The following is a 21,899-nucleotide window of genomic DNA, read 5'->3' as shown; positions in this document are numbered from 1 at the left end:
GTCTTATTCTAAGATACTCTCTGCAAGGGTATAAAAAACGATAATTAAATGAACACCCACACACATACAAAATGTTATTTCTTATACGAAGACTGAAGCAGAAGAAAGTAAAATGAGAGAAGAAGGCAAAACGATGAAGTAAAAATTAAAAACAAAAAAAAAAAAAAAAAAAAAAATAAATATATGAATTCCAAAAAAAAAAAAAAAAAACAAGAAATTTTTAATGTCTTCTTTGGATTTTACTCAAATCAAGCTGCAAATGTGGGACAATTCTTATTTAAGCTCTAATAAATCAAGGACTTTACTTTACTTTGGCTGGCACTTCTTTTGTCCTTAGGAAATGCGACAAATCTAGTGAAGAGAGAAACCAACGAGAGTGGTGGAGAAGTAGAGGGAGGGTGGCAAGGAAAAGGAAAGACACAAGAGCAGTAACAACAAATGAAGCCATGTTAAACAAATAAAGTACTTGTACTTGTGCTTGTTGTATTTTTCCATGGCAAATAAACTGTACAAGAAAATGGCATAAATCTACTAGTTGGTGAAACAAGGACTTGCCACACACATACACACACACACCCAGATCCAAAACGAGACCCAGGCAAGTAACCTGAAACGCCTACAAGAAGTGGCTAAAGAAAGAAGTTGCAAGGGGGTTGTGGGGATTGCCTGCAGGACAAAAGGATGCCCAGCCAGAAAGAAAATGTAGCCAAACAAACATAAGTAAGTAAAATATTGCCCAAAAAATACAACAATAGCCACATCAGCAACATGAAACAAATAGATGTATCTACATACATATATACACTTACTCACATGCATTCTTTTGTATGGACATTTATTTAGTTGAGGGCATCTCGGTCAATTTTGGGGGAAAACACATTCCAATCCTAGAAACAAAAAGAGCATAAGGGTTTTAAAACAATTTGTTACAGTTAAATGCCAAAATATGCCAAATAATCTATATGCAAAATTTCAATTAAGAATTGCAAATAAATTATATGCAATCAATTTTGACCACATCATAAGATATGCATTTTATTTTTTACAAAAACATCATGCGAGATAACAAAAATAATAGTTTATTTGATTTTGGGAAAAATAACTGCTTTGTTTTAATTTTGATAAGATAAATTTAAAAAATATTACCTAAGCAGTTTATTGCAAAAAGCAAAAGAAACTATTGCAAACGATTACAGCACTTTGTATGTTTAAAAAATTCACCAAATTTACATATTTTGTGATTTTAAGCCAATGTTTCTCCGGTGCCAATTCTTACATCCAATTGGTTTTCATAAAGACCATTTATTTCATCCCAGAAACCTTTTGTTTCTAAAGAATATTAAATACTTTATATCCTTTATATCTTAACCACTTTCAATACATGCTCAAATTTTCAAAAAGAAAAGAAAGCAAAAGCTACCTTAAAACCCAGAAATGTTCTAATTACTCTGTCGTTTTAATGACGAAGAAAAAAAGTTTTGTCAGACTGTAGTCTTTGATAAAGTTAGACTGACAGATCCTAGAATGCTCTTCGGGAATCCGAGACAAGAGCACATTTTCATAGTCTCAGCCCCATTAATTTGCAACTCCTTGTTACCACATTTTAAAATTGATTAGAAATTGTTGAAAATATAATCTGAGCAAAATAAGTGTAGACACGAATTGCGAATCTCTAGTTTACCCACTTTTTGTTTGTAGATTTTTAAAACTCAAGAGATAGTTGTAAGGTAAACCTCTTAATTTGCCATGAAACCTCACAAACTACATGATTAAAACAGAGCTCTGAATGCCAGGACCTAGTTTGGCATTGGAAATCAACAGAGATGAATTTGAATATATACATTTCAGCATATGAAAGTCACTTCACTAGTAGTTTACAGGCTATGTCGACAAACTCTAAACAAAAATCATTTTGTTTTAACAACTAAATTTTTCATTTCCCAAAATTCCATAGTCTACTTTCAGGCAAGCATTTCGTACATTTTGTATAGTATACTCCCAAGGGCAGCGGTAAAGAGACATCTTGTGATATATATGAATATACATACCAGTTATTTTACGAATACTTCAAACGAGTCTGCAACTGTAGATGCAGTCACGCATGTCGCATGGCTGCAGGCAAAAAATTTCACTAGAAACAAATAAAAGTGAGTGGCAAACCAGCAGCAAAAACAGAAAATAGATGGCAAAAAAAAGACAAACAAGCATAGAACAAAAGAGCAAACAAACGGAAAAAAACACAACAACAAAAACCTGAACAATTTAGTAAATAAATCTGCATGCTTTCTAAATAATTAACATGCCTCAGGCTTGAAACCAAACCGTGTACTACCACCCTCTTTCTACCGCGACAGGAGCTCACTTTCATTTAAACTGGGTCTTTCCCTCCTCTACGCAGCCATCACGCAGCTGCTTCTCATTGAGTTGTTCAACTCGTCACAAAGTGAAGCTTAGACGGGGACAAATCTCCTTTGTGTGTGTTTGAATGATTGCCGAGCATTTGTTGTGCCAATCCCTCCCCTTTCCACCGCCTTCTATTCTCATTCTCCGTCGAGTTAATACGCGCCACACCTGAGACTCAATCTCTAACTGAATCGGAGACGTAGACGACGAGTTTCCCTCTGAACAAGTAGTAGTCGTGTGAATTATGGCCAAGTAATTAATATTTTCTTTGGAAAATCATTTTTGCGGGTGTCCATGGAGAGTAAGAATATTTGTCTTGGTTTTCATCAAATTAAGCGTAAAACAGAAATGACTCTATAAGTCATAAAGTGCAGGCGAATTGCCAACATTAAATGCACATACTCATAACAACAACAAGAACAACAGTAGTAACTTTTATTTTAATTGCAAATAAAAGAAAATACCATTGAAATTTCCTTTTCGTAGATACACAGCAAAAGATACATACATACATACTTTTTGGCTAGCATTGAATGGGAAATAAATTTAAGTGATGCGAGAGCATAAAAAAAAAATTAATGGCCACAAATTTGTTAAAAGATGCGCAAACTGCCCATGAAAGTTGGTCAAATGGAAGTGAAATACATAACATATAGAATATGTATCTACTTATATAAATTGCAGAGATAGAAAAATACATAAATAGGTACTTAAATTGTTTTTATATCTTTAAGCTAAACGTCTTTTAGCTGGCACAACTTAAAGAGATTTAGAGAAATCTTAAATATAACTTAATTACCCTATCTAAAGGTATAAAAGGAAACGACATTAATACAATTGTAAACAATATAATATTGGAAAAAGAAATTCATAAAAATAACAGCGTTATTTTTTTGAGGAGTTCGATAACCCTTAAAGCAAAACAGAGGAGTTTCACTCGCAATTAAAAACAGAAAGTTGGAAATTGCTCTCAATTTACGTTTTAAATGGACTTGAAAACGAGAACAGGACGGAGTACAAATGGATATAACATTCATGTATCAATTATCAAATAGGTTTTCATTTTCATTCATCAATTTGAATAAAGCATACTTCTCTTAGAGTAGAAAATGTTTATGTTTAGGGTCTCGATAATGTGTAAAGGAATCCCACTATTCTAAATTTAATGAAATGTCAGTCAAATTCATTGAGCGTCCACCTTAAACTTTGTAAAACGAAATGAAGCAAGTAAGTCGACTCGTCGACTTGGGTATACCATACACCAGGCGAAACAAATATTTCAAATTTCGAAAACCAAATGTATGTCTATTAAATTGTTTTTACATGTTTCATAGTATGTGCTATCTCGCTCACTCTACGAACATACGAGCACTCTAGCGCCGCCACTAGCCAACGGCCAATTCTGGCCTTGTGGACTGCTTTGTAAAATACGTTCATACGCATATTTTGCATGTTTCTAGTCCGATTTCAATAAAATTCGGTAGTTTTGTAGAAATAGATAAGAATAATTAGTCTGCCGAATTTGAATGCGATAGTCAAAAATCTACAGGAGAAAATCGGTTTTTTCTTAAATATGGAGGCGGAAGTGGGCGTGGCAAAATATGAAAATAGATGTACCCTGCGCGCATACTAAGCCAGTGTACATACTAAATTTGGTGACTTTAGCTTTGTTAGTTTTTGAAAAAATCAGTTTTGTTTAATTTGCGGGGGCGGAAGTGGGCGTGGCAAAATTTTTAAATAGCCAATATCTGCGCGTCTATCAAGCTAATCTGCATACTAAATTTGATGTCTCTAGCTGTTATACTTTTTAAGAAAAACAGTTTTATGTGATTCCTGGGGGCGTAAGGGGGCGTGGCAAAAAGTTTGAACAATCAGTTTTTGCGCGCTAACTAAACGGGTATACAAAATAAATTTGATGTCTCTAGCTGTTATACTTTTTAAGAAAAATAGTTTTATGTGATTCCTGGGGGCGTAAGGGGGCGTGGCCGAAATTCCAATTAACTCTGTACGCGTGCATAATACACGAGTATACATACCAAATTTGGTGGCTCTAGCTCTTATAGTCTCCGAGATCTGCGTGTTCATACGGACGGACGGACGGACGGACGGACGGACGGACGGACGGACGGACGGACGGACGGACGGACGGACGGACGGACGGACGGACGGACGGACAGACGGACATGGCTAGATCGACTCGGCTGTTCATCCTGATCAAGAATATATATACTTTATAGGGTCGGAGAAGCTTCCTTCTGCCTGTTACATACATTTTGGCGACTTTAATATACCATTTCACCCTATGGGTGTATGGTATAAAAAGAATGTGAAAACTTTCACTTCTGTTAGATAAAGAAACCGCCAAATTAGCCTTGAAAAGCATTTCCGCTTAAACCTTTCCTTTCCCTTTTTTATTTGCCTTTCCCTACAAAGATATATATATCTATCTACACATACATACGTATATACAGTTAGATATTGAGGGTGACAGAGAAAAGCCAAAAAAGAGAAAAACTAATTCGCATGCAACCACAAAAACGGTTTTCCCCTCTTATCTCTGCTGTGTATTTCTGTGCTTATTTTGTGAATTATGGCCATGGAAATGCCAAATAAAAGAGGAGACCAATAAAAGTGTGGCCAAGATAAGCCAGGCAAAAATGGCACCCAAAAAAAAGGGAAAGGGGAAATAAACAACAAAGAATGAAACAAAAGGTTTTTGGGTATGATTTAAACAAATTGATCAAGATAAACAAAAAAAAAAAAAAAGGCAAACAACACTGTTTTCATTTCTTGCAAAAGCAAAATCAAAAGTGAAATGCACTGAGATAAGTAGAACTAGGGGATTTTCAACTGCAATTTGATATAGGATTTCTTAGATATACATATACATATATTCAGGTAAGTTGTTTGGCAAAAGTTTTGTTTAACTTATTTTTTTGGCCACCTTTCTGGTTACTTTTCGACCAGAAGATGAATGCGTTTGTTCTTATCTCTAACGCCAAAAGGCAGACACACAATGCTCCCTATTTTCAGTTAGTTGTGGGGTTAGTTCTTGGCTTTCGTTTTGGCTGTCAAACGGTGTTTTAGTGTCCGAGACGATGGTTCTTGTTGAAAGCGATATGTCTGCCCCTTTAACCCACCCCCAAAAAGCCAAAGGCAAAGAGAAGATGAAGGGCCAAAGATATCTTTCAGCTTGACAGCATCTTAACTAATATAATGCCCAATTTTCTGTGGTTTATGGCTTACAACTGTCAATGCCTTGTCTGACCATCCATCTAAGCATTTCGTTAAGGTGGTTGCTTGGTCTTCTTAGTTGGTTCGAAATGGTCAAGCTTCTTTTTAAAGGTTTTACTGCGGTTATTCGTTATTTAAATTGATATAAATGGATTGCACTTACATATACGTTGACGTTGTTTGCCTTTGACATTTTATGGGGGGTTTTGGGTTTTTGGTTTCGGGTTTTTGGCCTCCGCCTAAGTGAATATCCTATCAAAGGCTAAGTGAATTTGATTTATCCATTCTTGGCCACATTTGCCACATTTGACAAAATTGTAAATATTTGGCCACAAGGAGAATATGCAAACAGCACAACTCGCTTGGGTCAAAGAGTGTTGATTTGGTAATACCTAATTACTCACATATGTGCCCTTATGTGGGCCTTTGTTTGCAATTTATAATGAATTATATTGATTTAAATTTGTTTATGGAACATTAGACGAGGGTGAACTGCTTAGAAAATGGAAAGTAAACATTGCTTTTAGAAACTGATTTTTAGCATTCATACAAGTGCAGACATATGTATGTACATACATACAGACATACATACAGACAAATTTGGTTAAGTAATTGCAATTCATTTAAATATTCTTCATATCAATAAATATTTGCAGTTGCCTTGCTCCTTGTATGAATTGAAAATGCAATTTTTTTTTTATTATTTCTAAACTTTCACTCTCACTCACCGTCTCTCGCTCTCTCTTGCTGTGTCTCTGTGGATTAATCAACACACAAAATATAGTCATTATACCCATACATATATGTATGTATGAAGAGGTTAAAAGTCAGCAGCCACCCACTTTTCATTTCTACTCTCTCATCTCATCTGGTTACAGTAAACATCCCCATATAATGCACACACGTGCACACACTTGAAAGCAAAATCTTCTCTACTCGCATGAATATTTTAAAATATTCGCACATAGCATTCAAATTATGATAATGACAAGGAGAATGCCGGGCGAGTACTTGCCATCGTCGCTAACGAGCGACAGTTCGAGTTCCCCAGGACCCCAAAAAATACAGGTTGAGAGGGTTCCTGTTCCTCCGTGCCTCATCTCATGTGCAAGCATTGCATTAATTTTCGGTTCACAGGAATATAACAAAAAAAAAAAAAAAGAAAAGAAGCGAAAAAAACCTTCCATATATGCGTGCATTTAATGAGCACTCTTGTGATGATGATGATGAAAAAATCATTCAAAGTCACTTGTTGGAAACGCAGTGGCAATCCTTTTCCCTCACCCCCAGCTCCTCATTGAAGTGCACTCTCAACTGAGTCTCAGAGTATTTCTTGTCAAACCAAAATTATCAAGTGAAAACAAAAAAAAAAATGAACGCCACTATCATCGATACGAATGATTTATCAACTGAACATCTTATCAGTAGAATCATATTCATATTCTGTATCATCGGCATCTTGGTTCTATGCTGCTGGCTTTGCATTATGTTTTGTTGGGCTCTAATTGGCTTATGTCTAGAACATTTTTTCCGTGCGATTTTTATCAGTTTGAACTAAAAACAAACAAAAAACCTATATAAAGGAAATTCTTTTTTGAGAAATGGCTACTACTTCTAATTTCACAGGAGAAACATTAATGACAACTTTGGCCACCATTCAGGCTCAGAATACCTCGGCGAGTCCCAACTTTGGCCCCGGTAGCATTTCCGCATTGAGTATCATATACATTATAATTGGAGCGATTTTCTTATGTTGCTTGTGCGGCTTAATGATTTTCTGTATGCCTGCACTCTGTGCCTGCTGTGCTATTGGTGGCCTATGCGGCTTATGTGCCTCATGTGCTGACTGTACCACTTGTTGTGGCGATTGTGGCGATTGTGGCGATTGCGGCGATTGTGGCGATTGTTACAATTGCGGCAACGATGACTGGGGAAACGATGACTTTGTTTGACACGTCAAAAAAATCGAGATCGGAAAACAAACAAATCGAGCCTGTGGAAAATACTTTCAAGACTAAATTTTAAAAGTGGAAATAAATTAAAGTAAATTTAATATTAAAAACCAGAGGGCCGGGGCTAACTTCGACCGCGTCAAAGTTTGTATACCCTTGCAACTTTTTTGGTAACTCTTTCCTTACCTATTAGCCATCAATGTGGAAGAACGTTTTATCTAAAAAGGCTTATGTTTGCGAAAGAATGGCCTACAATCATAGGAAATAACGAAGATATTGATCAAAATCACTGTTTTCCACCGATCGTTCCTATGGGAGCTTTATGATATAGTCACCCGATCTTTATCAAATACGACACAGTCATTAACATATATATTAAATTAAGAAATGTTTAATTTGAAAGCAATCGCGTTAAAAGTAACGAAGTTATTTACAAAAGTCACTGTTTACGCCCGATCGTTCCTATGGGAGCTATATGATATAGTCACCCGATCTTAATCAAATTCGACACAGTCATTAACAGATATATTAAATTAAGAAATGTTTAATTTGAAAGCAATCGCGTTAAAAGTAACGAAGTTATTTACAAAAGTCACTGTTTTCGCCCGATCGTTCCTATGGGAGCTATATGATATAGTCACCCGATCTTTATCAAACTTGGCACAGTCATTAACAGATATACTAAACTAACAAATGTTTAATTTGAAAGCAATCGCGGTAAAAGTAAGGAAGTTATTTACAAAAGTCACTATTTTCGACCGATCGTTCCTATGGGAGCTATATGATATAGTCATCCGATCTTGATCAAATTTGGCACAGTCGTTTATAAGCGTAATAAACTCTCTAATAGTTTCACGATAATAACATAGAAAATAACAAAGTTATTGAGAAAAGTCACTGGTCGTGACTTTGGGGTTTGTATGGGAGCTATATGATATAGTGATCCGATCCGGCTGAATCCGAGATATACAACCCCTGCAGTATATACAAGCCTACGTGCAAAAGCTCTGTAGCTCTTACGGCCTAGGTGGAGTTTGCGTTGATCCAGAAGGACGGACGGACGGACATGGCTATTTGAACTCGTCTCGTCGTGCTGATCAAGAATATATATACTTTGTATGGTCGGAGATGCTTCGTTCTATGCGTTGCACACTTCTGACCAAAATTAATATACCATTTTTGCAAGGGTATAAGAACAGTTTGTTTATTGGTATGTCTAAAAACTGATTGACTGAACATCCGTGTGTACATGTGTATGCAACCAAAAGAAACTACACAAAGAAATTAAGTGTTCTTCGATTACTTAATGGCCGGTAAAGGGACTATTTATAGGAAAATTTCCATAAATTTCCGTATTCTACTCGCCGAGAATACAGCACTGAATAATTTTCAGTGGAGGTTCCTTCTTTTATTATTAAGACTTTCAGAGATATTGCCTTAAGTTAGATTTAACCGAAGCTTAGTTTAGAAAAACGACTCTAGATACTAGGGTGTTTGATCTACACACACCCAGAAGTCCAGTTAGACACTCAAATGCCTTGTAAGTGAATGACAGCGGCAAGTAAACATAGAATAACCTTTTGATAACCGCAGCCAACAGAATAAAAATAAATTGTAGAAAAAACCTCATGTCAACCCAGTTGCTCCTACCTGACCCTTAGACAAAGGCAAAAACCCATTCAAATGTAAATGATTAAAACTAATTCAAAAGCATTTTAATTAAAAAATTGCGAACTTATTGTAATCAGTTTTGTCTAGTTGTTCTTTAAGAGTTTAAACAGATGCTAGTCTTATCGCTAACCCTGAAATGGCTGATCATTGGCTTTGACCATGAGCTTCTCAACTTTATCGCAGATCATGCCAGCTGAAAAGTTGAATGAAATTTTGTTATCTTATTTAAATCAAATGGTTTATATAGAGATTTGTTGCAATAAATGCAGTGCTTTAAAATAACGTGGTATGTGTAATAAGAATAAATTAAAATTGAGTTAGGCCGACCAAAATGTAGGAATACACTTGCAATTTCAAAATATCACGTATTCAGACGAATCAGTTAGACACTCAGCTAACACGAAATAATTGTGAAGGTCAGTTGTAATGCAAAAAGAAATTGAAAAAAATTAATATTAATAAGCTTGTGTTATCAATGGGAATAACAGCGTCTATATATTTGTTATCGCTGCCATAAAACAACGCACAGTGGGTCGTTTTGTTAAAGTTTTTAACGAATTATAATTTGTAATAGTTGTGAGTTATATTTATTAAAAAAGCAATCAAAAAATGGATAGTTAATTTAGATAAAAATTTGTTATTGGCTAAATTATTATTTTGTATTGCTTTGTATTAAAATATTCTTCTGACTACATACATATGTATGTACATCCCGAGCCAATTTGCATTGCGAAAGAATCCATCTGGCACGATTGCATCTTAATATACCGTTAATACATACATTACAATATTTATATTCATTAAATAAAGTAAATACTAATCGTCAAGAAGATGGGTTTTCCCAACAGCCAATGGGAAAACAGTCTCTGATAACCCAACAAGCATAATCGCTGTAACCTTTTCGTAGAATACTGTCCAGGAAAGGGGTATAAAAGACCAGATTAATAAGCAGCAAACAACAGTGTTTTAATTAGACCCAAGTCGCCTTGCCACTTAACTATTACTGATCATCATGGTGAAATACTACATCCTAGCTGTCCTAGTACTATTGTGCGTAGTCAATCTAGGAGATGCTATTCCCCAAAACTGGCTCAACGCAGTAACAGGACCCGCCTATGGTTGTGCAAGTGAAGCCGGTTGCCACAATGGAAAATGTTGGACATGGTGTGGAGCATTGGCTCGCCAATGGTGCTATACAACTGCAAGTGGTACCAATGGTGGACCTGATGTACCTTGTCAAAGCGCTTCTGATTGTAACTCGTGCTGGAAATGTCATTCACCGTGTGGCTGGCAATGATACATATTGTATTAATTGTAAAATTAAATAAATACTCCATTCCGAAATATACAATGTTCTTGCTCATCATGGACTGATTCAAGCTGATTTAGTCCATCTACACTCAAACCCTCTGGTGAAATATAGCTCGGAACTCTTAGCGTACCTTAACATGCTGAAATATTACCAAATTGCTATCCTTGTACTATGCATTGTTTATCTAGGAAATGACTATCAATTTAATCGTCTTTTGTTTTTCTAAATAACACATATGATCACAGAAAGACAACAAAGTGTCTACAAAAGTGTGGACTCATGTGTAGTTATTTTCTTTATTTGAAAAATGTTGACATTTAGATTTGAATAATAAAGGAAAGATAATGAAATGGACGCGTTTGCTCAACTTGCGACCGACTCGGACTTGAAGAGTCGTCTATCTACACTCAAACCCTCTAGTCAAGCGTAGCCCGGAACTCGTGTCGTAACTCAACATGCTAAAATATTACCAAATCGCTATTCTGGTACTAAGCGTTGTTCATCTAGGAGATGCGAAACCTGCATCAGATTGGACAACTATCTTCGTAGGACCCGCCTGGGGATGTGCAGAGGAAGCTGGTTGCTATAATGGAAAGTGTTGGGCATGGTGTGGAGCATTTGCTCGTCAATGGTGCTATTTAACTGCAAGTAATTCCAATGGTGGTCCCGAAGCTACTTGTCAAACGGATTCTGAGTGTGACCGGTGTTGGAAATGCCATTCGCCATGCGGCTGGCAATGATATTCTTGAGTTGTAAAATCAAATAAATACTATAAGATGCAGAATAATATTTCTATTTTGTATGATTAGCGGCTGTGACGGGGGTGAGATCTTTGTGTAAGGAGTCAGAAAATCTGATTTTTAAAAATTGTCAAGAAGACTTTCGACATCGCAATAAAAATGTTTCTAGTACTGAAAGGCAGAATAAGGGAATCTAACTTAATCCGCTAATATTGATACTGTTAAATTACAATTAGAGAACGAAAAAAAAATAAGGTGGAAACTTAATAAATTCGTGAAGAAAATGAGACGAGGTTTCTTTAATTAGAGTTTTTCATCGATGTCCATTATGGCAAATGTTTAACCTAATCGAATATTTGTTCACTTAAAAAAACCAAGTGTATACAAATGTGTGGCTACATTTGTAGTTAGTTTTGTGTTAATTTGCAAAATTTCGACAGTTTGCTGTATTATAGCATTTGATTTATTAAGAAAAGATAAGGAATTCATTGCAATAACTGCGCGATTTGAATGGTTTGCTCGACCTCTCTCCAAGTCACACATGATCAGTCGTCTAGGTACATTTAAAGCCTCTAGTCAAACGTAACTCAGATCTCGGAGCTGCATCGGAAGAATTACTAGTACTTTTCACATTATGGTGAATTATTATATAATCGCTATACTGATATTAGGCGTAATCCAGCTAGGAGATGCCAGTCCTCCTCGAAAGCGAAAATTTATCAAAATTTACCTACCCTTCGCACCAAAATGTCCTAACGTTGCTATCGAGGTAAATGTTGGACAGTATGTGGACTGATTGATCAATGGTGCTATAGTACTGCAAGTTCCTCTAGAGGAGGCCCCATTGCTCATTGTAAGAATGAATCCGATTGTAACAAGTGCTGGAAATGTGCTACACCATGTAGTTGGTGATCTTTCAATGATAAATTCAAATAAATGTTCACGACATTAAAAAACAAAAAAAAACTTATTTATGCTGGATACTATCAGAGGGCAAGTGCAAGTAAGTAAATGTCTCTCTGTATTGATAATGAACGAGAATTCCTACTACATAAATCTTAGACAGTAGCGATAGCTTTTGTGAATAATTAGAAAATTGGAATCATACTGATAACACAGAGCAAGAAATTAATCTCTGAAAAATTCCATTATTAAGAAAGAATGCTTAGTTGAATTAAAACTACTGAAATTTTGCCACACATTCGCAACCGCGTTGCTGATAAGCCAGGAACTCCAAGCTTAGTAATCTTTAGCAAACTTAATTTTCTAACCAATGAAGAAGGGTATAAAAGTGCAATCAACCATCGTTTTATTAGCCTCAAACTAATTAGTCCAGCGTAACTTGAAGCTTGTTTTAAACTATAAAGGATTATTTAAAGTACGAACAAGGGTGCATATTTTGCTAAATTAATCTTACATAAGGCAAAAAATTTTTACAAACTTAACAACGATTTATTTCAAATAGTTTATATTTCTATTGAGCTTCAAATACAATTCCTTGTGATTATAAAATTACTTATATAAAATTAACATAACGAAAACCAAGTGAACTTTTTAAATCAAAAGATATTTATACAAAAATCTAGAAAATATTTACAGAAATCTTTTGCATGGAAATAAAGTGTAAGAATTAAAATCAGTTTTGCCTCGTTGGTCGGTTGACAAGGTTGACAGATGCTAAAGCTATTAGCTACTGTTTGAATGCATGCCTGATTGTGCTGACATTTCAATATATGAACATACACGTATACACTATATGTACATACATACATATATGTATATGTATATACGTATATACTTTAGTTTGACCAAATATACATACATATGCTTGTGTGCAGCTGTACATACACAAGACAGACACCAACTTCAACTTTATCTATGTACGTCTCCGATTCCGACTCCAAGACCAAGTCCAAGTCGTAAATGCACTCAGCACTTTGTCAGCTTTTAGACAAGGCAATGCAGTTGCCATTTTTCTTTTACTCTGCCATTTCTTTTACTTCGTTGCCCCTTCTTGAAGCACCTCTCTCTACACATCTCTCTTTCTGTATTTCTCTTACTCTGCACTTAGAGACATGGCATAAAAACTAGCAGTTTTAGTTCTCACACATGCATCTCTCCCTGTGTGTGTGTGTGTGTCTCTCAGTCTCTATGTATATCTTTGTGTCTCATCTTTATTGTTTTGTCTAAAATTTTGTATTTTTTCTTTGCTTGTTTTTCTGCAACACTCTTTCATATTCAGTTTCATAATTTTTACCAAACTTTTTTCTTTTCTCCTTTTTCCACACATGTGTATATATAAAAAAAAAAAAAAAAAAGGAGAATAAGTTTTCATTGCCATGAAAAGTTTATTATTTTTGTTATATGTGTATTTTTTTTTTTATGTGGGAGTGCATTAAAACTTGTAGATTTTGTGGTGTCTCAGGCTTAAAGAAAAGCCGTATAAATTTTTCAATAAAAGGCAACTGAAACACTTGGAGCCTTTACAAATATAATCCACTGCTTTGACCAGTTAAACAATTGCTAAATATTCTTTGAAAACAATTGGAATAACTTTTTGCATACCCCTCGCTGATATATTTATGGACAACGTATTTAAAATTTCCCCATTAGTAATTATGCTTATCACAAATGACAATAATAATAATTTATTCTTTTATGGCCTTATGAGCTAGCATTATCTTCTATAATATATACTATATTTCAGTGTCAGTCTCCGAATCTCCGATTTTACCTAACCATCGGACAAAATCTCTTAATTTCTCTAAACGTCTCTGTTGTCCACCAGATGCTCCTTCTCTTAGGCCAACATGTTTCCAACGATGTTCCACTGCAGCACGTTCTTCATCGTCTAAAGTATCTAGATATTTCACAAGTTTCTTGTGAAGATTTTTCTGAAATTGACCCATTCTCAGTTGAATGGTACGTTTCCAGCGATCGAAACCATGTCGTTGCAGACACAGGGCAATTAATTGCGTCTCAATGCTTGAGGTTTTCTCAGCCACATCATCATCCATATATGAGTTGACAATCTTATAGAATGTGGCCAAAGTTTCCTCAGTTCTGTTATCACTGACAGCTATGAAAGCATCAAAGCTATTCAAATAGCCAAGTAATATAGAATTCTGCGAGTCCAATACCAAAAGATCCTCAACAACATTATCAACTACTTCAATGGCAGAAGTTATGGCTTGATTGGTTATCAAGTTAAGACTGTGGTCTGCTTGGCTATACAAACGATGGCCATTTAAGTCGCCAGAGCAATCTATATAGGTGAATATACTTAGCTACAAATGCGATATAAAGGTACAGATAAAAATAGTTCTTTTTTTTTTTTTTGAGTTACCAACCAAACTAATGAGGAAGAGCACTTGGCAACTCATCTTGACTGCTTGACGAACGCGTGGATACTGAATAAATAATGAAACTCGGAACTGAGATATATATTCATATATGAACATTATCTTGGGCAAATCTTATCTCTGCAAACATTTTTGTTGTCTCGCTTTTAAAGCGGTTCGGCATGAAAGTTATTTATGATCACCTCTTTATGACGCAGCCAATTTTAATGACGTCTCACTTCTTCTTCCTCTTCTTCTTCATCATCATCATCATCAAACTGGAAGGGCAGCAAAAAGAACCTTACCAATTGTGAGATAAGTAGCAGCATGTGGGGTATATAAAAAAACTAGACAAACGATACTGATTCATAGGTGAACACTTGTACGGAAATATTTTACCACTGATGCATTCAAGTAATTGAAATCATAAATAATAAGTAAACTTGTATTGTTTATATTAGAAATAAAGTTAATTTCGAAATGCATAGGTCAGGGCTTAAGAGCTTTTCAGAGAATTCTGCCTAGTGAGTGGTTCTTGTTGCTGAATGCGTTGTAAGAACATAGAACATATTCCAGGCAAAATTTGTTGCTTATTGGTTTTCATAAATTAGAGTTTAGAAAAGACACTAGAGAATAAATTCCCCAACTATTTATATTTTAGTCCAATTTTAATGCGTAAACATTAAGACTCTGGTCAAATGTGTGTCACATTTAACAGTTATAAATGCATTATAAATCAAATGTCTAGTCTAGGAAAAAAGTACAAAATTTTCCCATTCACCTTCATTTTATTGTCAAATACTGAATTCAGAGTCTCTTTTGTTTTAAAACCATTTCAATAGATACGTATATCAAGTAAAGGAATGTTAACACCAAGATATTTTCAAATAAAGCAAAGGATTTCAATTCAATTTTTATATAACCAAATATTGTAAAAATTGTAAAAATATTTTGAATTCCTACTTATTTTCCACTCCACTTTCTACTTTTAAATTCAGTTTCTGAACATCCATAAACATTGAACGGGAAGAATAATCAAAGTCGATTAAGCCCATTCGCTTGCAAATTGCGCAAATTATGGACTTTAGCTGAGTTTGTGTAGATATCAAGAAACCATGACAAATTCCCGGATGCTGGGCAACTAATCTAAATTGCAAAGAACACGATGATGAAACAGAAGATAACACATTTTAGTATGCTTGGCACTAGAATATCCTAGTATAGACGCACACATGCAGCGATTTATCTATTTGTCCAGTTTTCTGGATTCTAGGGGATACAACGGTCTCTGTCGACGCCAAAGTAATAATACTGAAATAAAAGTCCACTTAGTCAGCAGCCAACGGGCAATTGTCTATGTGTCCATGTGGATGTTTGAGTGACTCTGTCTATGTGTGTGCGTGTGTGTGAGTGTGTGTATCTATGATAAATGTCAGAACTGGGTCAAATAGAAACTCAGCGGGGTATAACACAAAAACAAAAAAAAGCGCCGATTATTCGTACGTTTGTTCGTTTTTGCTCTTTTTTTTTTTTGCTGATGAAAATCCCTCGCTTTTCAACTCTAAATGGTTGCCATTTGGAGTTTTCGAGTGCCAGCAAATCCAACCCAATGCGGACAAGTGGTGCAATTTCAACTTTGATAAGCGAAGTTTAGTGGCGAAAACAAAAAAAAAAGACGAAAAATAATAATAGTAATATTAGGAATGATGCTGCTGCCATATGACAATGTTATTAACGTTGTAGTTGGGTTGAAAACGTTTTTCAAGAGTTCCAATTGTGAGCCAATCAAAAATTCAACATAAAAAAATCAACGAAACGATTACGCCCATTGAGAGATCTTTTTTCCATTTAGTTCCTTTAGTTGTGTACTTCACACACATACACTCACACACATACAACAGATTTTTGCAGCAAAAAAAAAGTGTATACGGCTAAACAATAAGCAACTTTAGCCCCCAAGCGTCACAAACGCACATGCACACATACACACACAGACAAGTGTTATAAATTCACCCAGCAACATTCCCATCCCCTTTTTTAGCCCCCTTCTATTGCTTGCATGCAAATTTCAATAACTTGTAGTCGGGTAACCCTTTCGAACAACTGACACTGAATATCAAATATGAGATGGAGGCCAAAAATTATTTGCATACTTTTGGGGATGCTTCCTGTAAAAACTCAAGACCACAGCGCACACATGGCGCGCGCTTTTTCGTTAACCAAGTATGAACAAAAAAGCTCAAAAAAAAACACTACAACAAAAAAAATCTGAATATATATACATACATTAACATAAAGTAACGACTTTTAGATACCCCTTTGGGAGACTATGCTGCAAGTATTTGAGGGGAAAACTCGTTCTGGTTCTCTGGAATTTCTTTAATATTTAAGACCATCTTTAAGTCATTTTACATTTAAATGAAACTAAGCAGTAGAAAAGATAGTTTGACAATATCTTTGAACTTTTAAGCCAAAAATTATTTCATTTCAAAAAAAAAAAACTGTTGAGATGAAATCTTTGTCTACAAAAATGAAGAGTTCGAAATGAATTCACCATTATTTTTTATATAAACCATTTTTCCATTCCTCCAACTTGAGCTAAATTTTAACGCTAACAATAAGATAATTTTAAAGATCCATGAAAAAGCTAGGGTGAAGTCCTATGACATTGATTGAGAATCTACAAAGGGTGGGTATAAAAAATGCATCAAAATTTGATCCGAAAGGGTATTTAAAAAGAATCATAAACAAAAAACCCTTTTAAAAAATGATTTATTTTTAAAAACAATGAACTGAATCACAGGTAAACGATGAGAGAAAAAATCTTAAACTTTCAAGGAAAAATTTTTCGATATTATCCCCACAATTTTCTTTTTATAACCAAGTCTAATATACCTTTCGTGAAGTAAGGACGTAAAGTATATACAATGATCTGTGCAAAAAAGCAGGAAACATGCTTTGAAAAGGGGTGTAAACAGCAACAAAAAAACTCTTTTATTTTATTTCGTTGTTCTTTCTTCATTCTCTCTAACCGAAAAACACAACGAAACGAGTTATTTATTGCATTTGCAAATTTTACACAACATTTTCCTCACTCCGCCATCATTTTTCGCCAAAAGGTGTAACTGGAGTTTATCGCGAACACCAAACAAAAATTGTTTCGGTTTATGTTTTCCTTGCTTGACTGGATGACTGGCTGAATGGTTAGGAAAAATGGGGAAAAGTTCTCCGAATGTAATATTAAGCTGCAAGTTCAATGAAGCCAAAAGGTGTGTATGTATATGTTTGCCACTCAACACAATTCGATATATGTATATGTATGTATCTATCATGCCCGCTCTCCAGTTCTTTTTCTCTCTCTGCTTTCGGTGGGAAAATTGATGTGCAAATATTTTCATAAATTTATTCACCAAAAGTTTCAGGTGTCATGTTTGAAAACGCAGCAGCAAACAACAAATAGGCGATATATTCTCCAAAAGCATTCACGCACAAAATATTTGATGAGGACAACTTGTTAGGAGTTGGGAAATTTGATTTTTGTGGTGTACCAATATATATTTCTCATATTTTGCTTTGGTAATTTAATTTTACTTTTCAAATATTGCAGTTATAAATTTGAGTACTCAATACGAAATTTTGAAACACAATTGAAGTGGAATTGGTATTGAACAAAATTAAATAGTATTTTGAACCATAAATCTGAGGTCGGAATTCTGAGCTGCATAGCCTAGTAACTTATACAATATCCCCATAAGTAAGTACATAAATTAATTGGTATAAAATGATTCATAAAAGATAAAGATATTTACGAGAATAAACCACCTTCCTACAGCGGGAATATTCATACTTATGTATGTATATTGGTCCGATTCCTGTTACTATTTGTCAACTATTAGCCACGTTTATTAACGCTCACACTCAGACATTCATTGCACACACTCAAATCTTACACCTGGCTACATGTCAAAGTGGCAAAAGTGGCTTCTAGAAGGGCAGAGGAAGAGAGAGAGTTTGAATCAAAAGCCAGAAAGAGAAAAAAAAACCTGCCAGAGTAGGGGAAATTGAAGAAAAATAGAGGAAAAAACTGAAGCAAACATGGGCCCAGTCGACAGGCAAGTCAAAAGCGCTGCTTGTCGATGTTGAAAGTTACGTCGTCATCATCGTTCTTGTTGTTGTTGTTATTGTTGGCAACCCTTTTTACCTTTTTACCAGGTTTACAACTGCCGCTTTCAAAGCCAAAAAGAAAAAGTTGCCCACTTACAACAGCAGCAGCAAAAAAAAAAAAATCGCGCAAATGCACAAAGTCAACATGAACATGCACATGGGAAATGCGGAAAATGTCAAGGGGAAATGGAAGGCTCAATTTTCCCTTTCTGATTTTTCTTCACATTTCTCACTTTTTGCAATTGGACAACTCTAGGTAGGAGGCAATAGCTCAAAACTTCCTTAGCCATGGTAAAAGTTACAGCAACAATTGCATTCGCCCACCAACTGAAGTGGCAAATAAGCATGAAAATTGTCAAGGCATTGGAAAATCAGCCAAATACCAATAAGAAAAAAAGAATGAAAAACACACACACACTCACTCTAATACAGGAAGCAAAGCCAACTATGACTAACAGTAAAAGTCAAGCTAAAGAAAAATACTAGTAGTAAAAGGAAAATCAACCAAAATTTTATGTGTGTTTGCTAATACTCTTTATGTTAGTGGATTGTCTCCAAAAATGGATTATTTGTAGCCAAGTTCATTCATAGTTAATTAATTAATTAGTAGTAGTTCATGTTTTGTAGTATTAAATAGTTAAATATTAAAATCTCCTTCAACAAAAGCTTTTCACCATTTCTTTAAACACTTCTTGTTTAAGCCTATATACCCTGTTTTAATATAAGAGCAACAAAATCAGACATAAATGGCGTGGAAAAGTTCTTGTTGTCCCCTCGCAAGTCGTGTGGGAAAATTTATGTGTCTGCTTTAGCATTTGGATTTGCAACTTAAAAAACGGCCAAAAAGTGAAGACAAAAAAACAAGATAGCAAAAAATTGACCATAGAAATGGAAAACAAAAAGCCAAAACTAAACGCACTCATTTCTTACTTATTTTATAGGCAGTGAAAGGCAATCATCATCAGGCGCTCATCTACAATGATCATCTAAGGGCATATCATCATATTCATGGCCAAGACCGAATTGCAGTCGTAAACTTGATTGTAATAGTAAGGAGAAGACCATGCCTATGACTATGATTATCCCTCATACACACATGCACACACACAAGCACACACTCCCATTCTGAGAGAGCATTTTCATGCAATTTTTATGACCGGGCCCTTCATAATCCGCCCCCATGGACCTTTCTCATCTTCGGCAAGATGTAGTCACGCCCCATGCTCTCCCCAGTTTGTTGTTTTTTTTGCTCCTGCTGCGAAAAGTTATTGTTATCCTTTTGTTTTAGTGCACGTCCTTTATGTATGTGTTCGCCCTTCTTTGCTTCTATTTCGTTGTTTTTTTTTGTTTTGTGCGTTTTGCGCATTGATTCATAATACATAAATACAAATATTGGGTATACGCAACGTTTTCCTTTCTGGCTGGACCATGGCACTTCCTGTCTCTCCTCGAAAGGCCAATAAATTCTTATAAACACACAAACGAACGGCAGACGCCAAGTCATCAATCTTTTAGCATTTCACTTAGAAATATATGTTGCTGTACCCTGATTCCTTCCCCTCCTCCCTTTCTTAGCACGTACACTTCGCCTACCCTACTTCTCTTACGGTCTCTCAATATTTGTGCATAAATATTAATATTACATGACGCATTTTTATTTGTGCAAAGCAAACATTCACATTGGTGGGATATAAAGATATGGAGTAAAGCTGAAAAAACCATCGATATTGTTAGTTTATCGGGGGTTATTTCGGATCTACTCTAGATTTATAGACCCTATCCTTAATTTTGATTTTTTTTTTTGCTGGAGTTTACCAATCATCCACATCGGAACAGCAAATCCAGCCGCAACCACATAGCAAGTAGCCTATAAAGAGACAGCTACATAATGAAGCAGTTAAAGCAATTGCTGCAGCTATATAGACATGCACTAGATCAGTTGATGGAGATGATGATGTTGGCCTCGGGGTGGTACAATTAGCAAATGTTGCACTGCTCACTTGATGAATAGTCGTAGCGACTTTGAGCCTCATTTCCAAAGGATAGTCAATATTAAAGGATTCGAATTAGTGAAGAATATTTGTTGAATTTTTTTGAAATTTAAGTCCAAAACTACTTACTGAAAAGTTTCAATGGGAAAGAGATAAATAATCAACTTCTTACTTATTCTAAAAGACTGCTGGACTAAAGACTGTTAAATATTTCCTATTAAATTTTGATGAAAATCTTTAATCTTAAATTATACTTAACGACCTGCTGACTAATTGAATTATCTCTTGCTTCTCAATATATGTAGATATACATTGCAAACACTTAAGTCTTTCCGGTTGCAAATAAATTTGCCTCTAGTTATTTATGTGGGCAAATAATTAGCGCCTTTTTAGGGCCCCATTAAATGGGAATGGAATGGCAATTCAATACCAAGGAAATGGCATCATGGTCATAAATTTAATGTCTTTGCCATATTGGTGAGAATGAATTTAAATATTTGCAATTACATTTAAATGTTAACCATGCCCATCGATGTGTGTGGATTGATGTGTATATATGTGTGTGTGTGTGTCGTCTAGGTGGTGCTCCTTTTTTTCTAGCTTTATTCTTATGTCTGCCATTTCTTTTCAATGACAATAAATTTCTTTGGCAGAAAGTGTCAGGCAAGCAGCGGCCATTGTCACCGATTTGCATTTCGATTTCCCATTCCATCTTCCCCTCCATACATATATGGGGGAAGAGGCTACTTACTACGTAGAACGTACAACATATACATATATATATATAAGAATATAATAATGGAAATCCACTTGAAAATAGAGCAATACCCGCCACTTGCATATGTTGCCGCGGACATTTTACAGAATGAGTCGATGCTATAAATATTATTGAGTTGTCCCCCATTGCCCCCCGCCTCTTTGATATCACCCACCCCATATCATGAGCCCTCAGTATTCTATGAAAATAGCAAGGGAAAGAGAGAACATTGCGATGATTGCGGCAAGCGGATGTAAAAACCTTGGCAATGACAGTTTTGGGCCCATTCGACCGGGCTCCGTCTGTTATGCAAATGCCGAATGTCTATATAAGT

General features: G+C 35.4%; 1 protein-coding gene and 1 long non-coding RNA gene across 2 annotated transcripts in view; both read right to left on the bottom strand.

Moving 5' to 3' along the window:
- LOC137575828 (uncharacterized) overlaps positions 1–21,899 on the bottom strand; it is an 83,868-nt gene that overhangs the window by 44,402 nt on the left and 17,567 nt on the right. The window lies entirely within an intron of this gene.
- On the bottom strand, positions 14,009–14,982 carry LOC137577759 (uncharacterized). Its single transcript, XM_068291312.1, has 2 exons — positions 14,893–14,982; positions 14,009–14,599 (listed from the first exon to the last, which is right to left on the bottom strand). Exons 1-2 carry the CDS (start codon positions 14,980–14,982, stop codon positions 14,009–14,011), a joined length of 681 nt encoding a protein of 226 aa, XP_068147413.1.

Source organism: Drosophila tropicalis, unplaced genomic scaffold (genome assembly GCF_018151085.1).
Source record: "Drosophila tropicalis isolate 14030-0801.00 unplaced genomic scaffold, ASM1815108v1 contig_593, whole genome shotgun sequence".
Classification (NCBI taxonomy): domain Eukaryota; kingdom Metazoa; phylum Arthropoda; class Insecta; order Diptera; family Drosophilidae; genus Drosophila; species Drosophila tropicalis.
Note: the sequence above shows the minus strand (reverse complement) of the source record. Positions and strands in the feature narration are given on the sequence as shown.